The sequence below is a fragment of the Delphinus delphis genome, chromosome 8 (assembly GCF_949987515.2).
Source record: "Delphinus delphis chromosome 8, mDelDel1.2, whole genome shotgun sequence".
In the NCBI taxonomy this organism is placed as follows: domain Eukaryota; kingdom Metazoa; phylum Chordata; class Mammalia; order Artiodactyla; family Delphinidae; genus Delphinus; species Delphinus delphis.
The window spans coordinates 42,194,726-42,220,338 of NC_082690.1; the positions used below are offsets into that span (position 1 = coordinate 42,194,726).

General features: G+C 39.6%; 1 protein-coding gene across 2 annotated transcripts in view; it reads right to left on the reverse strand.

The window, feature by feature from the left end:
- The window catches only part of FAT3 (FAT atypical cadherin 3), a 560,699-nt gene that overhangs the window by 371,359 nt on the left and 163,727 nt on the right, over positions 1-25,613 (reverse strand). For both annotated transcript variants that reach the window (XM_060017235.1, XM_060017234.1), the window contains exon 2: positions 15,424-15,738. In XM_060017235.1, coding sequence (XP_059873218.1) covers positions 15,424-15,738 — 315 coding nt within the window. The remainder of the gene's footprint in view (positions 1-15,423; positions 15,739-25,613) is intronic.

A 25,613-nucleotide genomic window follows, 5' to 3' on the forward strand; every position in this document is an offset into this window, starting at 1 on the left:
TATATATATATATATATATATATTCTTTTTGAGATTCTTTTCCATGATAGGTTATTATAAGAAATTGAGTATAGTTTCCTGTGCCCAGTAGGTCCTTGTTGTTTACCTATTTTATATATAGTAGTGTGTATATGTTAATCCCAAACTACTAATCTATCTCCCCTGCCCTGCCCCATCGCTATCCCCTCTGGTAACCATAAGGTTGTTTTCCATGTCTGTGAGTCTATTTCTGTTTTGTAGATAAGTTAAAGGGTTAAACTTCAGTTACGTGGGAAAACCATTTATGTGTAATTCCTCTATCTTGGGAGGTACTAGATATGACTAAAATTCCAACATGTAACTTCAATAACAAGCTCCAGATTCAGCCTCAAACACGGGTTTTCCCTTTGTTATAAAGTGGTTTTTTGTCTTGCAAAAACAGCCTGTTTGTTTTTTTAGGGCTGAGAAGTTTCCTATATCTTTGTGTTCCTCCCACACCTATGTACAGAGTCCCAAATCCACAAAGGCGTATTAAATCAGAGAGCAATGAAAACACAAAATAACTTAAGCCATCTACTAATTATGATAACCCAGTAAAGTACTGATAGAGATCTATCGAAACCATCTCTGGTATTTCTAAACATATAAATATAAATCCACCAGGTATATTTGATTAACTATAAAAGTGAGACTTTGGAGACTGATTATCAAAGCCCACTTTACATTGAAAACCATTTCATTGGACACTAAAAACACTTAAATACAAAATTATAGAAATACGTCTAAATCTAGTTTCATAATAAACCATTTTAATAAATAACCCTATTTCCCGTGCATGAACATCATTTCTTCAGAGAAAAGCATTTCTCACTGTGACAGAAAACAATTTAACTAAGTAAAAAAATGAACAATTTAGTATGTACATTGCCAAGATAAAGTATGTCTTTATAAAATAGGAAATTTTACAGAGAAGAGAAATTAACTTAAGTGGTAGGAGGTAAAATTGGATTTGCCTTCCTTAACTGAAGTATCTGTAATGGCAACATATTTAAAAACGGTGCACTGGCAAAGGCTCAGCACTTTCTACCTGTAATAGTAAGTTTCTAAAGTGATAGATTTATTTTACATCTCCTCACTCATGATCTCAGATGTTTTCCTTCCGAAAATAGCCTATAAATATTATAACATTTATTACTGCCGGAAAAATGTCCCGTACAAGCCCTTAATATTATTTACTTAATCTATTCATTTTAAAGCTATGTGACAGCAGCAATGAATGACAGCTGATGGTGAAATAATTCTGCACTATGAGATCTGAAAGAGTAGGGTTCTTGTTTTATCATCCTTGGACCCTCTATGCCTAGCACAGTATACTGGTGTACAGTAAGCACTCGTAAAAAAATGAACATTTAGTATATATTTGATACCTTCAAGGCTATTTAATCAGACTGATTCTTCGTCAATTTTCAAGAAAGTATTCTTTATAAAGCACATTTTGATGAAAGTCAAGAATGTTGGATGCATTTAATAATAACTATGATAGCTAACATTTGTTGAGCGCTTCATATGTACAAGGCTTAGCTAAGTGCTTTATAAAATACATTGATCTGTTAAATCTTAGCAACAACTGAGTTAGTATCCCCATTTTCCTGATGGACAACGTGATCCATAAGAGGTTAAGAAACTTGTCTATCACCATAAGGTTAACATGTGAACGAGATGGGGCGCCAATCCAGGAAGAATCCATGCTTCTCACGGGTGTACTTGGCGAATTTCACAGGGTGAAACTCAGAGAAAACAGGTGGTTATCATGCACATCTTGTTCAAAAGATTAAGGATAAATGGGGTTGTCTAAAACAGGATAATTTGCTTTTAACAGAATTGTTGGCATATTTTCCTATGGAACACTACAGATAAAATTTAAACCAGCAAATATCCATCTAAGAACTAGTAATAAAGAGAGACAGGGCTTAATCCAAGCACATGCTGGAGACCACAGATACTTTAAGTCATGACTCACAGAATTTCACAAATAAAAGATGAAAAGTGATGGTCAACATTCAAGCTAATGTAGATGAAAAATCCCAGCAATGATGTGACTTATAAAGACAAACGCCTTTCACTGATTTCTCCCTTAATTACTAAACCTAAAGGCTCCTTTTAGGCTTTAACCTTTGTGCGCAACTGACACTAGAGAACAGTTCTTCTTTCTTGAGCCTCTCTCCTGACTTGGTTTCCACAGCAACAGTCTTTTATGGTCCTTTCATTTACGAAAGAGACACCTATACCAGACTTTAATGGAAAAAAGTACGTATTATTACTGCAGGGTACGTCAGAGATTCTAAGGGCAAAGAGTACAGCTGAGTGTCACTAACACCTGGACCAGCCATTGGAAAGCCTTCAGGGTCAAGCCTATCAGAGCCTGTCTGTCTCTCCCTCAGCTGCTTCATGCCCACAGCCTCTGTCTTAGTCCATTTGGATGGCTCTAACAAAATATCATCAGCTCACTGTTTTAGAAACAACAGAGATTTATTTCTCACAGTTCTGGATGATGGAAGTCCAAGATCAAGATGTGGTAGATTCGGGGTCTGGTGAAGTCCCACTTACTGCATCTTCTAGCTGCATCCTCACATGGCAGAAGGGGAGAGGGATCTCCCTGAAGTTTCTCTTATATGACACTAATCCTATTCATAAGGGGTCCACCATCATGAAGTAATTACTACCCAAAGGCCCCACCTTCAAATACTTCAAATAGTTTCAGCATATGAATTTTAGGGAGACACAAATATTCAACCACAGTTGTCAGGTTTACAACTCTTCAATTCTACCCCCACTAGAGATTATCTCTGAATCCCAGCAATAAATTCCTGGGAGAGAGAATCTTGGTCCCAGTGAAAGGAGGGAAGGATTGGGGGTCAGTACTCAGAGAAAAAGGGATGATGTTGTGGGCTACACAGATATCTCTAACATTATTTATAACAAGGTATCTTCTCTGTGAGATTTCAAGCCTGATGTTCCTTTTCACTACACCCCGAAGACTGTCTTCACCTCTTGTGTTCACCCCTTCTCAGAGTTACCAAGTTCCATTTAACTATATTTCTATTCTGTCTCTCCTATCAGTCCCCTTCTTTTCTTCCCTTCAATGTCACTGTCACCTAAAGACTCAAAGACTTAATCAGACAATATGGATGCCAAATTAGCTAAAATAAACTCCATACATATGACGACAATATCACTTTACATTTACTGAGAATTTACTACACGCTAAATGCTTATTAAAGTATTTTACATATATTAACTCATCTAATCTTGGTGGTGAGCCAATTCATTAGTTAATGAACTTATCCCCATTTTCACAGTGGAGTAAACTGACGCTCAGAGAGGTTAAGTAATGTGCCCAACATCACACAGCTAAGAAGTGGTAGAGCTGGGATTCAAATGCAAAGACATCTGATTTCAGTGTCCAATCTCTTGGACACTACTCCTTGTGGCTTCTTTCCTGCCAGTGTTATTATGAAGCCCAACCATGATACTGAATGGCAAAGTGCTAAACAGACATTTGTCCTTGTGCTATTAAGTCACAAGACTACTATCAGTAACTCACCCCAGGTTGGTTTTGTAATTTTATTGTTATATTTCCATATGCTTTCCTAGAATAATCTACCTCAACGTGAATAAAATCTATGGATTTTTAAAACACTTGTTCATTTTTATAAGAATGTTGAGAAACTAGGAACAAAGTCATTTAAAAATGACAGCAAATACCAAGGCCAGACTATAAAGTAGCAACAATACTAAAACTGGACTTTGGGTTCTCAAGGTCAATGGTGAAACTACACTTCATCCTGTATTTACTATTCAGGTAGAAACTTCCAGTGCTTTGAAAGAAAAGTGCTTCCAGAGAATCCACTTTAAATGACTGAAAAGTGACAAAATAAATGAGACTCTGATGAGATTCTGATTTATGAAGCACACCAATGACACTCAATAGTAACTTCCACATGGCCTTGTGAGTTACATAAAAATACTCCCACGGGCTTCCCTGGTGGCGCAGTGGTTGAGGGTCCACCTGCCGATGCAGGGCACACAGGTTCGTGCCCCGGTCCGGGAGGATCCCACATGCCGCGGAGTTGCTGGGCCCATGAGCCGTGGCCGCTGAGCCTGCGCGTCCGGAGCCTGTGCTCCGCAACGGGAGAGGCCACAACAGTGAGAGGCCGCATACCGCAAAAAAAAAAAGAAAATACTCCCACAATTGGCCCTGTAGGGCATGAGAGCACCACCCACGGATGATCTTTCAGGAGTCCTGAAATGATTATAGCAGCTCAATGTCACACAAATCACTCAGCAAATCCCCTATCCCTTTTATTTATTTATTTTTAAAATTTTCATTGTAGTATAGTTGCTTTACAATATTGTGTTAGTTTTTACTGTATAGCAAAGTGAATCAGGTATACATATACATATATCCCCTCGTTTTTGGATTTCCTTCCCATTTAGGTCACCACAGAGCATTGAGTAGAGTTCCCTGAGCTATACAGTAGGTTCTCTCATTAGTTATCTATTTTATACGTAGTATCAATAGTGTATATACGCTCCCTTTTAGAACTCCCCAAATCATTAAACTTAACCAGATCATAAGTACTGCAAAACAAACAAAAACGATCTATCTAACTAAAGCCTGGATTGACTAATGCAAAAACTGCTAAAATTCTTAGGTTCCATCCTAAGCGACATCATATGATGTTTGTCTTTCTCTGTCTGGCTTACTTCCCTTAGTATGATAATCTCTAGGTCCATCCGTGTAACACTTATATACGGAATCTAAAAAAAATATGATACGAATGAATTTATATACAAAACAGAAATAGACCCACAGACACAGAAAACAAACTTACGGTTACCAGAGGCAAAGGCGAGGGAGGGATAAATGAGGAGTTTGGGATTAACAGATACACACTACTATATATAAAATAGATAAACAACAAGGACCTACTGTAGAGCACGGGGACCTCTACTCAGTATTTTGTAATAACCAAGAAGGGAAAAGAATCTGAAAACGTATATATATATGTATGTATAACTGAATCACTTTGCTGTACACCTGAAACTAACACAACATTGTAAATCAAGTATACTTCAATAGGAAAAAAATCTGAACAATATATTAAAAAAAAAAAAAACTGGAAAAAAAAAACCCTGCTAAATTCTTAACATTTGGTGTAGTAAGAAGAGCACCATATACTATGAGTCCTTGCTTATACCAACCACCTTTACTCCCTCATGAGAACTCAAGCTTCCCACCTGTACCCTTGGACTGCCCCTTGCATAGTTTCCAGGGCCTGCCGTAAAGAAGTACCACAAACTTGGTGGCTGAACACAACAGAAACTTCTTCTCATACAGTTCTGGAGGCTAGAGGGTGAAAATCAGGGTGTCAGCTGGGCCATGCTCCCTCTGGAGGGAGCCAGTCCTTTCCTGGCTTCTGATGGATGCTGGCAATCCTTGGCATTCCTTGGCCCGTGGCAGCATACCTTCAATCTCTGCCTCTATCTCCAGCTTCCCATGGCCATTTTCCCTCTGTGTCTGTGTCTCTGTGTCCAGCAGTCCTTCAATTAGGGTCCACCCTAATGCAACAGGACCTCATTTTAACTTGATTACATTTACAAAGACCTTATTTCCAAATAGGGTCACATTCATGGGTACAGGGGGATTAGGACATCAACATGTCTTTTGGAGGGACCCAATTCAACCTCTAAATACCTGCAAAACAAAGAGTGTGTACAATCATCGAAAGGAATTCCCTGAGCACCAGAGTCCTCAGATCATTAATGCATTCATTGAGTTGCTCATGTTTTCACTTTCAATGGCATATGTCTTTAGCATTGGAGACCATTAATCAGAGCAACCCTAGTTCTGTATGACCAGCTGGTTGACCTTGGGCAGGTCACCAAAGTGCCCAGAGGCCCAGTTTCTTCCCAGGACTGTGGTAAGAGCTAGATTAGATAATATGTGAAAACACAGGTCTGGCTTGGGCACAGAGCAGACCTGCACTCTGGCTTCCCTGGCTTAAGGTTCCTCTTCCCACCTTACCATCACCCCGGGAGGGAGGGGGCACACATCAGGGAGTATCCAGGAGTCCCCCTAACAATGTCGGGGAAGAATGAAGAGAGGTGGGCAGTGGTTTCAATTAAAATTCACTGTTTCTCTCAGAACAGAAGAAAGTAATAAACCAATGCAGTAAATTACTGCTGTGGAATTAATGCCCAGATAAAAGAAATAAAAGGGAAATTTACGACCTTAATCAATCTCTTTTTTCATATATACATATAACTCCATCATCTGCTTTATTTACGTGATTCTATCACCCTCCCAAATAATTCCCAGTAATTTCCAGCAGCAGCTACGCCTGCAGCTGAGCCCCAGGAGCAGGCTGGGTATCTACCGGAGATCTAGGAACACCGCCCCTCCTTCCCACCCCTCCTCAGTGAGCTAGAGGACATGGAAGAGCATGGAGGCCCGAGCAATACCACCAGCCACACAGAATAAGCAGCGTCCATCGCCTCGGGGAGGCGCCTCTGAGCCACCTGCATGTGCAGGGGCAGTTTCCAGCCAGGCATCTCTTCGCTCCAGCTCGTGTCTGTTCAGTCTTCCCTGTCTTTTATTGAAGTTCCTCAAACCTGCCTGGAATTCAATTTTTTTTTTTTTTTTTTTTTTTTTTTTGCGGTACGCAGGCCTCTCACTGTTGTGGCCTCTGCCGTTGCGGAGCACAGGCTCCGGACGCGCAGGCTCAGCGGCCACGGCTCACGGGTACAGCCGCTCCGCGGCATGTGGGATCCTCCCGGACCGGGGCACGAACCCGCATATCCTGCATCGGCAGGCGGACTCCCAACCACTGCGCCACCAGGGAAGCCCTGGAATTCAATTTTATAAAAGTCAAGACCTGAAACTCTTTTTTTCCAAGTAACAGTCATATTAACTCAAAGATCCGAATCTGTCTCTCATGAAGGCTGTTGCCTAATTAGCAGAGCTGTCCATCGAAACGTGACTCAATGTGGGGGTCAAAGTTTTCTTTCCTATGACTGATGGTGGCACCAGTTAGCAAAGTCTTCACAACCCATGGTGTATCCAAGGACCGTGATCTGATACACTGGTCTAAGTCCCCACAAATCTACCAGTTCCCTGAGGCTTGTATATGAACACTGCGTACGTACAAGGGATGCCAAAGACCTCAGAGAGCCTTAATCTAGATACAGGACTGCAGACTCCCCAACTGAGGGCAAAAGGATTTTTTTTTTTTTTCACTCCCTTTCATTCCAGGGAAGTAATAATCCTCATATTTATCTGTCAGAAGGCTGACATTAAGCAGGAACAGGATTTGGAGCTACTTAAGTATTTCAGGGGAATAAACTCTGGGACCCTCAAAATAACCCCTTGATGCTGTTTTCTGAAGAATGCTGTGCAAAACCGACTTTGGTGAGAATTCTGTCCAAACACTCAGAGTTGAGAAAACAATAACTTCCTCCACTTTCATTCTGCTGGAAGTTTTGTTATTGTTTTGTTCTTTTTTTGCTAATGGATTTGATTTCAAATATTCATAAAGCCTTTAAAATACAAAGAACCTGGAGTGAGAGGGAAGTGAGAGGCAGCTTTGGATTTCTTCCTTTTTTATTTTATATCATTTTATTATTGTTAATAATATATATTTGCATCTGTTTCTATATAGAGATATATGCACACAAGCACTTTTTGAAAATGTTAACAATACCACCACACCTCCCTAATTAGTTACTCATTTTGTAGGGTGTTTTGTTAAGGGCAAGTGAAATAGAGTCTTAGAAAATATTCCACATTAGTTCAGTGGTTTTCAACCGGGGCATTTTTTACCCCAGGGGATGCTTGACAATGTCTGGAGGTATTTTGGCCATCACAACTAGGGGAAGGAGCACTACTGGCATCTCGTAGAAGCCCAGAAATGTTGCTAAACATCGTATAATGCCTAGCACAGCTCCCAAAACAAAGACTGATCCAGTCCAAAATGTCGAAAGTATTGAAGTTGAGAAACTCTGAAATCGGTACTTACATTCACAAGAGCATTCAAAAAAAAAAAAAAAAAAATCAAGGCACAGGAAGGCAGAACCTCAGTCCACTCTAGGTGAAAGCACGCTCTCCTCTGCAATGTCCCCCTCTGCACCCTCAGAACCCCGCCACCCCCAGTTCACACTTATGAGTTGATCAAATGGGGAAATGCACAATCTCCCCAGTGACACAATGACAGTGCAGAAAAGTTCCCTTTGTCCCTGTTCATGTGAAGCACATTCACAGGGATGCAAAGGTCACTGCTGAATTTAAATAACCTCCTGTGATAAATCTGCATGAGGCCGATTTGTTCTACTGGACTCGTTGGATTAAATGAACACAATTTAATGTTCTATAGGACAAGGCCTCCTTTCATGGCTGAAAGAAGGAGCAAGGGTGATTTACAGTTTCATACGTACTTATTCGCTACATTATCTGCTTTGTGCCTGGACTTATGAATAACAACTCATCATCCCGCAGTCATTTCTACCCATTCAGGAGAATTTAGCTTTCCATTAGGAAGGAACAAAGAACAAGAGACTGTAACAAGAGATTTCTGCAATGTTCACTTGAAAGAAAAATCATCAATATTTGTCCCCTTGTCCTTCACCTTGTGTGTTTTTTTCTTTGTAATCTCTGATGTTATAACATAAAGCCAGGTCTCCTTCTGTTTTCCAAGAAAAGGTAGTTTGTTAAGCAGATTATCCCCAAACAGAGCTGGGCATCAACAGAAGGCTTAGCTTACTTATGATACCAGATTATTTTTAAGCACCACTCTCTTATGAGCCATTGCTCTTTTTATAATGATAAACTAATATCAAATGTTTGTTGATTCATTAAAGTATTTCGGAATTCCATTTAGCAACAGTTTCTGTTTAATGTTATATATCTGGAAACAAGAGAAGTGTATCCAAACATTAATATAACCCAGAATTTTTATTAACCACAAGTCTTAGGTATCACAATGTTTCTGCTCATGGACCATTAAAGAGACAGGATTTTCATTTTTCTCTACTTCATAAAACAGAACGTATAAGCAAGGGTATGAGAGTTGATTCTGGGGGTGGGTACAGAGAGCACTTTGCATTTATGGTCAAATTTCAAAACCCCAGCACTGTAAGTCAAGAGTATACACCTGAAACTAACACAACGTTGTAAATCAACTACACTCCAGTAAAATTTAAAATAAAGGAGTGTACGGATAAATTACAAACTTGGCTACCTTGTCCTCAGGTCATCGCTCAGCACTGTGTTACCTCCCTCTTTTGTTTCTCTTTGGATACTGAAGTCTAGAGTCTTGCTAACCTAGTTTTCAGGGGAGCAATGTCAGCATCACATAGGAACTTGTTAGAAATGCAAATGATTGAGCTCCACCCCGGGAATCCTTAGTCTAACAAGCCTGCCAGTCAATCATCATCATGCTGAAATGTGGTCTAGATTTTTCTCTCTCTGTTACTCCTCCAGGTAACACTTACCGGCTTCGTCTTATACCATACACTGAAAGGCAAGCTGGTATTATTTATTTATTTGTTTGTTTGTTTGTTTATTTTTGGCCACGCAATGCAGCAGGCTGGATCTTAGTTCCCCAACCAGGGATCGAACCCATGCATGCCCCCTGCAGTGGAACCAGAAAGCATGGAGTCAACCAGTGGACCGCCAGGGAAGTCCCAAGCTGCTATTATTTAGAGTTGGTTAAAGAACTAATAACATCCAATATTATAATAAGTTATCCCTCCTCTTTGTATAGGGAAAAATGTCTAAGCCCAAGGGAATCAATCGTTAAGGTTAGGCTTTGAGGTATTCCTACAGCACACATGCTTTTGAAGAGGTCCACTTTCTGTCAGCTCGCCTGAGAAGAGGAGAGGGCAGCAAGTCTTCCTACACATAAGTATGCTTTGGTCAGGTTAATCCCAAGAGGCTCACACAAAGCGAAAGCAAGCTGAGCTTCACCTCCGCTCAAATTTAGGTGGCAATGCCAGCGGCCAGAGCATGGACCAAAGGGAGACCTCCCAACTGAAGGAAGGAATTTAGAAAGCCCATGCCCTGGCTAGTCAACCATTAAAAGGTCTGGATTAAATAAGGCTCACTTCCAGAAACACAGGCTCTCAATACAGCATTCCCTAATCCTGGATCTATGTTTAACAGAGGCAAAGGAAAGAATAAAGGGATCTATCTTAGGTATGTTTTTTCCCTCTAAAAAGTTATTTTTTTAGGCCTCTCAGAAGGAAGATATAAGACCCAAGGCTTTTAAAAATCTAAATATCATCAAACAAGAATAAAAGAGATGTGAATAGTTGCTACTTCTAATGTCTTCCAACACTCCAGACATTTATGAGTCTTTTAAAATTCCTTTTCTAATGATATAAAGGCCTCTCCAACTAGCTCAAGTAGCAACGGATGGGTTTTCAAGGTCAGCTTAACTTGTTCATAGTCCCTGGGTAATTTTCTCGCTTCTCTCTTTGCAGACTGACCCATTCTTCAGGGCCCATTTCAGGGGTCTGCAAAGTCCTCACACCATCCTCTCCTACTCCAGCTGGCACTGAACTCTGCCCCACCCAGACATGTTATCCTGTTCACAGCTCATATTCCACAGAGTTTGACCATTTATTTTTTATAAACTGCCTTACATTTTTGCTAAAGTACGTAGTCTGTGTGATGGTCCTATTTTTCCCATGACAATAAATTCCCTGAATGCAGTAATGTCTTATACTTCTGTTCTATCACCCATCCCACCAATACCTGGAGTCTAGAACAGCAGTGGCACACAGTAGTGCACAATACACTTTATAAAACCCCGTGGAAGGTTCCAGTGCTACACACTGATTAGGAAGGAAAGACATCACCGCCTTTCAAGTATGTCTCGTTTGCAGCAACATGGCTATACCTAGAGATTATCATACTAAGTGAAATAAGTCAGAGAAAGACAAATATCATATATCACTTATATGTGGAATCTTAAAAAAATGATACAAATGAACTTATTTACAGAACAGAAACAGACGCATAAATATAGAAAACAAACTTATGGTTACGAAAGGGGAAAGGGGGGGATAAATTAGGAGTTTGAGATTAACAGATACACATTACTATACATAAAACAGATAAACAACAGGGTCCTACTGTATAGCACAGGGAACTATATTCAATATCTTGTAATAACTTATGACGGAAAAGAATTTGAAAAAGAATATATGTGTGTGTGTTTGTGTGTGTGTGTGTGTGTGTGTGTGTGTGTGTAACTGAATCACTTTGCTGTACACCTGAAACCAAGACAACATTTTAAATCAACTGTACTTCAAAAAAAAGACAGTGGGGTTCGGGAGAAGTATGCTTGCAACTCATGCAAACTTGACTCTAGTGGGGAAAACAGGATGATTAATAATAATAAAAACAACAGGGGCTTCCCTGGTGGCGCAGTGGTTGGGAGTCTGCCTGCCAACGCAGGGGACACGGGTTTGAGCCCTGGTCTGGGAAGATCCCACATGCCGCGGAGCAACTAGGCCCGTGAGCCACAACTACTGAGCCTGCACGTCTGGAGCCTGTGCTCCGCAACAAGAGAGGCCGCGATAGTGAGAGGCCTGCGCACCAAGATGAAGAGTGGCCCCCGCTTGCCACAACTAGAGAAAGCCCTCGCACAGAAATGAAGACCCAACACAGCAAAAATAAATAAATAAATAAATAAGCCAAGCATTTGAAGCCCTTATTAAAAAAATAATAATAATAAAAACAACAATATTTATCGAGTGCTCCACTAAATGCTGGCATGTTGGCACTATGCCAAATGGTTCCCATACTGGAGACAGGGCTACAATAAACATTCTGAAATCCTAGAGGAACTTCCCACACCTGTTCCCCAATTCAGCCTGGATGTCCACTCAGCAGCCAGCTTGGATTCCTTTACAAGTGCTGGAAGGAAGCATTAAAGTCCCTGCTCACCCAGAGGGACAGGTGAGCACCAGCCTGCTGGGTGTCTCCTGCTCAGAACACGTGGGTAGGACTCCCGTTACTGAGTAGCTAAGGCAGGCGCATGCAGGAAGCTGCCTTTGATTAAAATCACCTGTTCTGCCTGGAATTAATCAAGCGTTCTCTGTACAGGCCAGAAAGGACCTCAGAGCATTACAGCTTTTGTTTTCCTTCTTAAGCCACAGGAATTACCAAAGAAAGTCCACAGACTACTGACTCTAAGTGATTTTAGGTCTGGTAGGAAAAAAGAAAACAGTTCTTTAGGTAGAGAACAGAGTGTTCATTAAAGAAATCTCTCTCCCTTTCTGGGTCCCGGACATCTGTTATCTGCTGCAAGCTGTGGACCCTAAGTATTGACATTATTCTAGTTCGCATTAATCATGTTAATCTTTATTTATTATGTAGCACATTGCCAAAGCAAAATGGAACTCTATAAATTTCAGCTCTACCACAGAGGAAGGAATGAAAGGTCAGTTTACCAGAGTCCACAACCAGTTGAAAAAATCTAAAGCATAAATATTACCTAAATATACCAGTTAGGTACACCTCCCCCTTCATTCCTGAAAAATGTTACATTAACATAACTATTGCAGACAAAGGACTTTAGAGAGACAGGAAGTATGCCAAAAATTAAACCATCTTTTTGGAGAGCTTGTTGAATCGGATGGAAATTGCTCCATAGGCAGCATTATATTTAGAGCAACAATCTTAACAAGGGTTACACCAGGCTCATGGTTCTGCGAATCTCAATAGAAATAAGAAGAGTAATAACATGATTCTTCTAGAACTTTGTACTTCACCAATGGCCTTCAAACACATCATGAATTCAGACTTCTTGAGCAACTAGTATGAAGTAAGCAAGGTCATTTTCATTTTCTAGATAAGAATCTGAGGAGATTAACTGATGTGCCTGTAATCAGAGTTACAGCAATCAGGATGGGGTATCAACTTTCTTTGCAGTTTCACTGTGCCAGGCACCGTGGTAAGCATTTTACATGAGGACCGCTTTATGCCTTGCAACTATCCTTTCTCACTAAAAACCGAAGTTCAGAGAGGTTCAGTAACCTGCCCAAGCTCACAGAGCCCGGAGTGTCTGATTTAGTCTATGTTTTCCCTGCTGTGGTTGATGGTGTTTCCCAGTTAGAAGTGCAGAGCAAGGGTTCGAAAACCAGGACTTCTAATCTCAAATGCTACCCTCCTCCATGAGACACTCCCTAACTACCACTCTTGCCCACCCCATATTGAGTGAAACTCCTCTACCATAGTCGATTATTGCAAACCTTCACTCTACTTTCACTCTGTCATAAATATTTGTCAGTTTAGTAATTTCACGTACGTTGGGTCCCTGATAGGCTTGGGCCATCTCTTAAGTTTATAACTCTCTCTATAAGATCCTGTTTGGAAACTAGTAGGCACAATAAATGCTTGGTGAGTGACTAAATGGATAAACAAAATCCAGTGTTTTCTTATCGTGTGTCTGAGAATTACAAAGTGTGCTATATGTTCCTTTTAGACTATTAGAAAAGTTGGTCTAAAATGTCATTCCTGGCACAAATCCTTTTTAAAAATCTACAGCTAGGATGGAGACATTATAAATATGATTAAGGCTGTTATGTAATACAGTCCAAATTTCGATAATACAGGAATTTCTGAAAATCCATGGGCAAACTTTTCAAAGCTTGATAAAAGACAGCTTTAGTTACATGAGTCTCCATGTTCTTCTCTCCAAATACTGCGTGGTCTATGGTCTTCACTTCCAGTCCAAATTCTTCCCTGTGACATTTATTCTTTCTTTAATTTCAGCCATGAGTGGAGGAAGAGACCAGTTGACATTGCCCTTGTGCAGTGTCTTTTATAAAAGAGGGTGCTGGGTTCACTCTTACTGGCTCAAGTGCCAATGGAATCAAGAGGGAGGATTCGGAATATGACGGGTGTGTTTCAGGCTCCACAGGGGCTGTGAAGTGTGAAGACGTCTATGCCCTCAACTTCTTTCCTGTGACTTTTTTTGTCTTTGTTCTTTTTCCCTCTTGACCTTCTCAAGTATCTGAATTCACTTCTCTGTCACCATATTACACAGAGCTCTAGGTTACAGTGAGAAAGTGAATCAGGAGGGTGGGGGTCCTCACGTGCATGGGAGGCTCCCCGTACTTAAGGGGGTGTTGAAAGGATGGACGTGGCTCCAGTTCTCTGAGTCTTCTCCTTCAAGTTCAAGGATGCCTGAATCAGACACTGATAGCTGATGACCACTCTCTGTCTTCTAATGAAATTAAAGTCAGATCCTGATTCAACACTATTCAAATGCTAAACTCTGCTTAACAAAATGACTGACCCACTCATAAATAGAAAAAAATCAATAGCTTCAGAAAAACCCTTGGCATTCTCTTTAACTTATGTTAATGGGAACCTGGCATTTATAAAACGCTTGGTGTCAGTTATATGTTTCTACCTGAACAAACATGAGCAGGAGAAATAACTATCAACTCGATCAGTACTTTGTTAGGGAAGTGGGACATGTCCCAGCCAACAAACATCAATCACCTAGCCTAACTTTTGACCAAAATCAACTCACCCAGAGCGAGATAGCTATAGTATCTTCTAATTCTTCTAAATTTCATTTAATTAAAACTCTATCCATCACATCTCTCACTGAGTGTTTTACCTGCTTGTTCAGATCTAAAAGAGACAAGTCACAAGAAAGCAACAAACTTCTGAGATTTACTCTGCAAAGCACTTTTTCCCAGTGTATGTACTTGTCTCAGAATGCATTCAACCAAACTCCACACCTGCCCTTTCTGGTCCTTAGTCAACAAGTTAAGTTTTCAGTGCACTCTCTAGAAACTTTTTGAGCAAAAACCAAGAAAATTAATATGTGTATGTTTTATGTAAAGATTTAGATACTGGAAGTTCTACTAAACATTGACATTTCATTGATGGGTAGTACAGAAATCACAAAACATCTGGGGCTTAAAGTTAAGGCTCTAAGGAGATTATTTATGGCATGCTGGCCTAAGGCCAAGCAAGGGAGAAGTTCCTAGAAAGAGAAGTGTGACAAAGCCAGCTACCCATAGAACCCAGCATGGCCCAGGTTACTCTCTCCCAAGATAGAGAAAGGGGGCAGCTGGCTCTCTGAATGGCTCAGGAACCACGTTTTACAATTATGAGTAAAGCAAATCTAAGGCTTCCTGTGAAAGCCTCCGATTTCTATTAGATCACTTCACCTCAATGTCAGTTGAAATTAAAACATACCAAACCAGGCAGGTAAAACGCTCACCTTTTCAAGCAATTCCCAGAAAGGAGGATGCTGTTCTCCATACAATAAAATAAATAAGAGCGTATAGCAAGTGTCAGACTCATGAATTTAAAAGGTGGACTAACAACTAGAAACAGTCGTACGAGCATTCCCTTACCTGTTTTGATGTTGATGGCAAAAAAGTTCTGAGGATTCCCACTTGTAATCCTGTATGTCAGTTTTTCACTGGAACTAGAGTCAGGGTCCTCAGCCTGGATCTGAATGACGGATACATCCTTCGGAGAGTTTTCCATGACAACAGGATAATAAATAGGTTCAGAGGTCAGCGGGGCATTGTCATTCACATCTTCAATTTCAATGTAGACCTCAATCGTGGAATAGAGTGGAACAACGCCCCGATCTGTGGCGTACACAGTCAGCCAGTATGACCCTGTTGTCTCTCGATCAAGAATGTCTGCAGTAGAGATGACTCCTAAGAGAAAGCAGGGAAAGTGTAACTGCTATAGCAAAACAGGAAGACATTAGGTCAATCACCCCAAACTGAGGACGGCTGTGCTAAGTGATCTTGGCATATGAAAAAAAAAATCCATCACACAAAATTAAATGAAAGTGTTTCTCTTTACATCAGAACACTATTTTCTGCAAAACTGTACTAACCAGTTCTTCTACCATTTGAGAAGTATAATTATATTCACAAATACTTTATTTGAATTTCGGGGGTAGACGTATCTACACACACACACACACACACACACACACACACACACACACACGAGACAGTTGGGAGCAATGGGAAGAGAGTGGGCCAGAGGTCAAAACACTTCCCATGATGCATGGGAAATCAGTGCACTATCGCATCAAAATTTCCATTTGACCTGATATTGAATTGATTTCCTATACAACAAAGAGCTTTCCTGGGATACATTATTTTGTCTGTTCATTCACAAAAATGAAAAACACCTTTAAAATATTCTTTTGCCTGTTAGGATAGAAACTATTTTGCATGCAAAAGTACAAACCTCCTTGATACTATTTCTCTACAAATCTAATGTCACAGTTATTCCAAAAGAATCAGAGAAGAAGCCGTAAGCCATACCAACATACTTTCTGAATGAGCTCTAGCCCCCTCAAGAACTCTACAGAGTGCACTAAATAAACTCTAAGCCGCTTTGAGGGATACTCAGGGACAATCATTTTAAATTAGGAGCAGAAAAATGCCCAGTCTGCTGCCTTCCACCTTTCCCATTTCATGGTTGAAACAAGCACCAACCAGGAAGTCAAACATCTGACAGAAAAGCCAAAGAGAAAATGCTGTGCTCTTGAATATCTTTACAGCCCTCACCCAACCACCAAGGCTATAGAAACTTACTACAGGAACTGTTAAGTACTTTCCACTGCGATGGGAAAACTCTGGGATTCAGCTTATAAAATCTCTAAAAGTAGTCAGGATACACCTGGAAGGCATGTAATTCATGTAAACCTTTATACCCTAAAAAAGATCCGTGGAAGGAGTCAAGAAACACTTCTCCAGTTCTGACCTGAATCTTCTATCCTCTGTACTCCTGTTGGATTAGGCACATAATTTGGCCTGTAGATCTTGCATAAGCAAACTGCCAAGTATAGCACCTGGGAGGGAGGAGGGCATCTTTCCAGAAACAGGCCAGAAAAGTGAAGGCTGCCTGTAATTCAGAACAGCTATACGATTCAAAGGGAGATCGCCCAACGGATGCTGAAGTTTCCGTTCTAAAGTTATCCACCAAAGAACTCTGTAAGCTTTATAATTCTCTCTTATAATGAGGGCATCAAGTCTCAGATGTGAGTACGTAACTTGTCCAAGGTCACACAGCTAGTTGCAGAAGAACCCGGATCTGTCTTCCTCGAATGTTCCAGTTTCAACCCAGACTCCATGACTTACTACCTCTTTGACCGTGTACAAGGCGTTTGAACCAAGCAAGCCTAGTTCTATCACCCATATCTCAGTGCTGTGGTGGCAATCATGTAATTAAATGTATGCCGAGAGTTTGGCAAAATGCTTGCAACACAGTAGATGCTGAGTATATGTTAAATCAATATGAATCAAAAGCAACACCCAAAGTCTTGTAAATAGTAACCACCCCCCAAAGCAAGGAACAATCTTGAGAGGAGAGAAGTTTGCGATGGAAAGTCTTGTTAGATATTTTTTTCTCCTCTGGTCATGCGGCATATTGTTGCTTGATCTTTGTGACTTGCCCATGATACCTTTTCATGAAAATATCTGGCCTGTTTGGGGAACAGCAAAGTCAGTCCACTAAAAAGAGAACTTAAGAAGGAACAAAATCAAAGAAGTTAGGTCAGCTTTGTCTGTACCTCGCCTGACCACATACCATGCACACACGCACTTGTGTGTACGTGCGCACACACACACACACACACACACAGATTTGTAGTCACAGAATTGCTCTGGGATCCCTGGAAGTCACTTATATCCCTTTTCTTGGACCTGTCAAACTGGGACAGGCTCTGGACCTTACAGGCTTTGGACATTAAATGATTGTGAGAAGTCCTTAGATGAAAGGCATCCACTAATGCAAATTAAAATATATGGGTGGAATTTTACTCTATTTTTTAATGAAACATCAGATACGTCCTCTAGAAATTAAAATTCTCTCTCATTAAGATAAAATATGTCTATGGCTATATTTACTCATTAAGTAGAAGTGCAAATGAGTATCTTGGAACATAAGTGTTCAGGCTTTGCTCTCATGATCCAAAAATTTGAGGACAAAATGAAAAGAAGGACTATGAAATGTGTTGACAATTATTATAAGATTCATCCAAGGCTCCATATTAACTATATTAAACAACCAATGCCTAATGATAGCATTTTCTCACTTTCTTCAGTGCTTCACAGCTAATTATGATCCACGTGGTCACAATTAAAAATGTAAATCCACATGAGCTTTTCTATCAAGCAAAAACTCACTTCTGAGGTTGCCCAAAGACTGCCAAAATCATGTCATAGCCCATAGCTTTGTAACAGCTACCATACATTCTTTATTACTTTTTTTCAATTATGGCATAATTGACATACAATAAACTATACATATTTAAAGTAAACAATCTGTGTGACTTCCCTGGTGGTCCAGTGGGTAAGACTCCACGCTCCCAATGCAGGGGGCCAGGTTCAGCCCCTGGTCAGGGAACTAGGCCCGCATGCATGCAGCAACAAAGAGTTAGCGTGCTGCAGCTAAAAGATCCCGTGTGCCGTACTGAAGATACGGCATGCCGCAACTAAGACCCGGTGCAGCCAAAATAAATAAATTAAATAAATTAAAAAAAAATAAAATCCTCTACAATTTCTCTAAAAGAATTTAAAAATAAGCCATTTGTAAGTTTTGACACCCGTGAAACCATCACCACCAAGATAAAAAATGTGACCATGACCTCCGAAAGTATTCACCTTCCCATTTTTAATCTAATTAAAATGCTCTCAAATTTTCCCTACCCACAGACAACCAGATTAGCTTTGTCACTACAGACTAATTAGCATTTTCTAGAATTTTACAGAAACGGAATGATACAGTATGTGCTCTTTTTCTCTGGCTTCTTTCACCCAGAATAATTATTTCTGATTCATCCATGTTGTTGTACATTTAAAAATACAACAGACCTTCTAATTTATGAGTAGTATTCCATTGCACACGTATAGCACAATTTGTTTTTAACCATTGACTTGTTGGACATTTAGGTTGTTTTCAGTTTTTAGATATTATCTAAGTATCTAAGAAATCTTTGCCTATCCAAGGTCACAAAGATTTTTCTCCTGTGTTTTCTTCCAGAAGTTTAAAGTCCTAGGTTTTACATTTATACCTATGATGAATTTTGAGTTAATGGTTGTATATGGTACAAACTATGGACCTAAGCTCATTTTTCATATGTGGATGTTCACTGTGCCAGCCCCATTTGTTGAAAAAAAACTATCTTTTCTCCACTGAATTGCCTTTGCATCTTTGTTGAAAATCAATTGACCATATAAGTATGGGTCTACATTTGGACTCTCTATTCTGTTTCATTGATCTATTTGTCTATTTTTATATCAATATCACACTTTCTTAATAACGCTTCATAATTAGTCTTGAAGTCAGGAAGTGTAAGTCTTGCAATTTTGCTCTTCTTTTTCAAAGTTGTTTGGGTTATTCCAAATCCTTTGTGTTTCCATATGAAGTATAGAATCAGCTTTAGAATCCATATGAAATTGAGAAAAACCTATTCGGATTTTTACTGGGATTATAATGACTCTATAAATCATTTTGGAAAGAACTGACATCTTAACAACTTTGAGTCTACTGATCCATGAAAATGGTGTATCTCTTTATTAATTTATGTTTTCTTGTATTTCTCTAAGCAATGCTGTATAGTTTCAGAACACAGATCCAGCACATCTTTTGTCAAATTTATCCCTAAGCATTTCATATTTTGATATTATTAGAAATGGCATTATTATTTTAATTTAAATTTAAATTGTTTGTTATTAGTATATAAAATACAACTGATTTGGGGCTTCCCTGGTGGCGCAGTGGTTGAGAGTCCGCCTGCCGATGCAGGGGATACGGGTTCGTGCCCCGGTCCAGGAAGATCCCACATGCCCCGCGGAGCGGCTGGGCCCGTGAGCCATGGCCGCTGAGCCTGCGCGTCCGGAGCCTGTGCTCCGCAACGGTAGAGGCCACACAGTGAGAGGCCCGCATACCACAAAAAAAAGAAAAATACAACTGATTTTTGTATATTGATCTTGTATGTTGCAACCTTGTTATACTCACTTATTAGTTATTACAGGGTTTCTACAAATTCCATAGTGTTTTCTACATAGATGATCATATTATCTCCAAATAGGGACAGTTTTACAACCACTATCATCACCTACACATTCATGACTATTTAATCATTGTGTGCTGGGATTATGATAGGTGCAATAAATGCATTCATCATTAAATTTTTTAAACCTATCATTCATTCAGCAAGTATTTCTTAGTGCCAAGCACTCATGAGGTAGTTACTATTTTTATCGCCATATTACAGGTAAGGAAAGAGATTTAAGTTAAGTAACTTATGAATGATGACTCAGCCAGTAAACAGAAGCTCCCATTCTCAAACACTGGTCTGTCAAACTTGAGACTGGTTGCTCACCAAAACAACATTATTTTCTCTTTTTTTTAACATCTTTATTGGAGTATAATTGCTTTACAATGGTGTGTTAGTTTCTGCTTTATAACAAAGTGAATCAGCTATACATATACATATATCCCCATATCTCATTATTGTCTTTTTAATCTATATAGACATCAGAGTCACATAGTATTTTATGTCCAAAGAAATTCTTTTTTCCCCTCTGTTAGAGAAGTGTCATTAATTGGGCAAACAGTGTTGAGTTAATATGATACTTTCCTATTTGACTTCTCCAAATTGACTGTAGAAATCATAAAAAGGTACTTCTTGGTATTTCTTTGTAGAATATAAAAACACAATCACAACAGTACTGATTCTCTGCAAAGAGAGTCTTTTTTTTATTTATCAAAATATGCAGAACATAAATGTTTGTGACATATTTGTAGTCCGTTACCTAACACAGTTCCGGAGTGTTTATCCCCAGAAAAGAGTCTCCTTCCATCTGCCTGTTAGAGAAAGTACATTCTACAAGAAGAGTATCTGGCTGCTTAATCACTGTGGTCTCACTGTGTACAACAGTGCCTGGCATGTAGCAGACACTCAAAAAATGTTCATGTATGAATTTAAATCCTCACACTGAATCAGCAGTAGGTTAGTTTACATCACAGATGAGATAAGTCAGCCTCACTAAATCAGATCTGGAAGGGACTTCGAAGATCAATAGGTATAACCAAACCCCTAATAATCAGTAGGTATATGCTCCCACATGATGCCTGACCCAGCACCCAGCCTCTGCTCTGAGTTTGGTGACAGGGTCCGCATCATTTACTAGGGAGTTTCAGCTAATGCAGAGTTCTTCACACTGAGGCAAAACTTCAGTCTCTCTAATTTAAATGTTTTCCTAACTCATATCCTAGAATAAAATAGAACAAGTCTGCAAACCACCATTCACCTGTGATAGCTCTTCAAATATCAAAAAATGACCCTCACCATGGTTTTTCTTCTCCAGACTAAGAATTTCTTCCTCATGTGCCACATAGGCTTCTATTCTCTTCTTCCTTGTCTCTGCTCTGAACCAAGAATGAGCAATTAATAAATCTTATTTAAAAAATAAACCATCCACAGTGAGCTTCTAGCAAATTTCAGGGAGCGCTGCTCAGTAGAAAGAACTCAGGTGGAATATCCCAGATGCAGATACATCCTTAACCTCTTTGCATTTTCACCTATCACAGAAATGCTCAATGTGGATTCAGTTGAGATGCCAAATTTATGCTGATATTCACGAAAATAAAAAAAGTCTTTAGAAATACAGTTGGGATTTTTTTATTTTTGAGATAAGCTTATGTTTATAAAATTTTTCTTTTCCTGTTTCTTCTTTACTTGCTGTATAAGTCTAGTAGCTGACTAGAATTATTTGAGAAACCTAATATTTAATTGTATAAGCAGATACACAAACAGTATTTATTTATTTATTTATTAGAACTGTGCACAGCTTGAAATGGAATTAGTTGATCCCAGCATGAAGCACATTAGCTGTAATTGTTCCTTCTTATTCACAAATATTAGAAAAACTATATGCACCTTTTTCTCATAGAATAAGCCCTACATATTGGAGATGAAAAGAAAAACATGTATGGAGCTGCTCAAATCAGATGGCCATCACACACTGGGTTATTTAATTTACCTTTTTTCCAGCCATATCCCCATATGTGGCACCCAAAGTCTCTAATGACATCTTGCCCCCAAAGAATGGCAACCAAATACCCACAACAGCTCTAAAACGACCTGTCAACAAATGGTTCAGGGAGTGCTTTGGAGGTTGTGGGCCCATGACATGATGAAAATCCCTCTGCCAGGATAAGTACTATAGATTCTGAGGCAGTTAAAAAAAAGACAACAAAATTTTAAAAACACCCTGGTTGCATATTCTTTGTAGATACCTCTAATAGACGTTTACTTGTGCATATATATTTAATTCTTATTCCCAATCAGTCAAAATATTAACTCCCAATTCTCAGTGCATTTAAAATTTGTATTGACTTTTTATTTTGAAATAATTATAGACTAACAGGAAGGTGCAAAGAAATGGACAGGAGTCCCTGGGCAACCTTCACCCAGCTTCCACCAATGTTAACATCTACATGTATTTTTAAATTGCTTATTTCTTCAAGAATCAAACACTTAACTACATTTATTTCTGAGAGAATATGAATTCTTTCATGGGCTCTATAACCCCCTTTAGCCAACCCTTGCTTGTCTTTATTTAGGAGGATCACACAGTTACTATTTTTCTTTCTTTTCCTATTCATCCCCAGACTTGTATAAAGCTCTTATTGCCTTAGGAAGGATCACTGTTCTGAGCAGAGTGTGGTGATAATTAAGGGAAGAATGGGGATTTTATCCTCATAGGCCCAACCCAGGGTCAGTCCATGCACACCCATGGTCATATCTATAACTGTTACCACTCCGAAATATACTGAAATCAACTGAAATCAGCTAAAATGGGATGAACCAAGATGCATAGAGCAATTGCGGGTGGAGAAAATCTTAACTTAGATGTTTAAAATGCTTCAAATACATTTTAGCGTACACGTATTATGTATGCATACGCTTTTATATACTTTATATATCACGTATTTGACACATAATATATTTAAATATATAATTTAAGGCACTTTTTAAATCGGGAATTTTAAGTGAATCACCCAGCTGATCAAGCGGCAGAGTCAGGCCTGGAATCTGGAGCTGTGAATCTGAGTATGCACGCTTTTCATTACTGGAGTTGCCTGCTGACTTATCCACATGTGTCCATTATCATGAAAAAGAAGGCAATTCCATGCCCCTGTGCTCTCAGTGGGTTGGTATCAGCTCTTTAGTAACAGGAAATTCAATAGTTTCATTACTTTCCTCCATTTCTAAAAGTTGCTGCAAGATATTATTCTGAATCCATTTTTATATCTTCTCAGAAGATTCTCAGTTGTTGGAATGGTTTGAGACCGGGAGAATTAGAAGACTGAGTCTTCCTTAAATATCCAGTACTCCTTTGCTTTTGTACAAAGGAGTCTGCACGTACTGCTCCTTCAGCCCCTGTCTCCCCAAACCAAACCTTCTTCTCTGTTCTTCAAGGAGGTTTCAGATTCAGAGAACACCCCTCACCCAGCCAGACAGGGGTCTGGGGTGGCCTCCATCTGCCTTTATCTTAGCACTTTATTTTTGTCCCTTTCCCAATCTACGACAAGCTCCCTATGGGCAGAGACCATTCTATCTTGTTTTTCTCTATTCTAGGATGGTGGCTAGAAATTTGGAACACTCTAAATGTTGAATAAATGAATGAAGGATAACATCATAATATTTGGTAAATGCAGGCAAGTTGGGATGTCTGGCTCTTTTACAGACAAGCACTCTGACGCATAAGCTACATTAGGAAAAACAAAATGAGTCATCTAGCTATCCTGTTCGCCTGTGATCACTAGCCAGAATAAAATGGGATAGACTGAGCTTGTCATGGATTTTAGACGTCTCTAGCGTATATGCAGAACTGATAGTTAAGTGGCTCTGAAAGCCAACACTCCATCTGTGAATTATCCTATGTGATAAGACAATTTTCTTAAAAACCATGTCCAGTTTTGAGTTGTCCCTTTACTACCAAGAATAAGGATGGTGTCATGGTAACATCTTCAAGGCTTAAAGCCAAGATGCAGCTTGATGAAGACATCAGTTGATTTTATCATGCACTTAAATGCTGCACTGCCCACAGGCACACACCATAGGCAGCCAGAATTAAAGTCCCGGGCCCCCAGATAGAGAACCAGCCAAGGTGCTCTCTCTCTGGCCTCTCATCCACTGATTCTCACCGGACACTTTTGTTCTACTCTGTTCCCTCCTCCTCATGCCAACTCCTACTGATTAGCTATCTTTCATCTTTGCAGAAGGAGAAGCAAACATCCACAGCACAGTCGTGGGGAACAATTATGTCCTGAAATGCAAGCCGCCTTCATTCCGTGTTATTTCACAAGGCTCAAAGCTGGAGATCTGCACATTAGATTAAGGTGAAAGGCTGCAGGCTGAATTCAAGCTTTTATTTGGAGTTAATGAAAATGGACAGCTCTCCTTGTCTGTTTGGGACCCAGAAATTCTAAAACTTAGCTGCGTGCTCGAAAGCTTCACGTGAGGTTCCGTGCGCTCAGTAAACATACACTTGGTATTTGATTTTTTCTTAAAGACAAACTTTCCAGGACCTGTTTTCAGTGGACTCAAAATGTACACCTGTGCTCTCTCTTCAGTAATTCTGGTCTGTGTAGCTGGCACCAGGCGCCAACAGCCTAAAAACAGGAAATGGACAGAGGACCAGGCTGTGAGCGACACATCCAGCTTGCATTATTCTTTGTTTGTTTTTTTTCTTCTTTTCTGTAACCCAGATTATTCCCAGCCTCAGATTCTTTCTGCGGTCTGTGCTAATTTGCATACCCCCATACCCAGCAAAATGATCTGGATCCTCACAGCCGAATAGAAAGGAAGATGGAAATTTAAAGCAAGGGAGAAAACGATCTCAATATATGCAATAAAGTCAAGAAGTAATTTTGTTAAGTGTCTAAAAACATGGAGGTTACTTCACGAAGGGCAGTAATTAGCTGGATTCTGTTTCTTTAGAAGAACTGAGCATAAACTTCAGCGCAAAGCATTTTGGTTAGATATCTAGAAATATTTTCTGATAGTAATGGAGAGGAACAAAGGGATAGCTCTCTGAGGGAAGCTGAAGTTTCTGTCTATTCCTATGTTTCAGTGATAGGAGAGAGAGAGAGAGAGAGAGAGAGAGAATGAAAGGAAGGAAGGAAGGAAGGAAGAACGGGAGAAAGAAAGGGAAAGAAGAAAAATAAGGAGGAACTCTTTTGCCTAGCAGAAGCTTTTGGAGCATTCACATTGGTTACTTAGGTAAATCTGTGTTGAAAACAAAATAAAACTTCATTGTAGAAGAAAATATGCAAAATAAATGTTTTTAAAACACTCATTATTTCATGACTCAGAGATAATGACTGTTAATATCCTTGATGTATTGCCTTGTCCTATATTATTTTCACTCCAAAGCAGCATATTTCTCTGTAATGGTGGATCCTCACGTACCATCGTCTACTGAACAGCTTTCCATATTGATAACTGTAATTCTATACGTTTTGTTTTTAATACCTGTGTAGTAATGCCCACTTG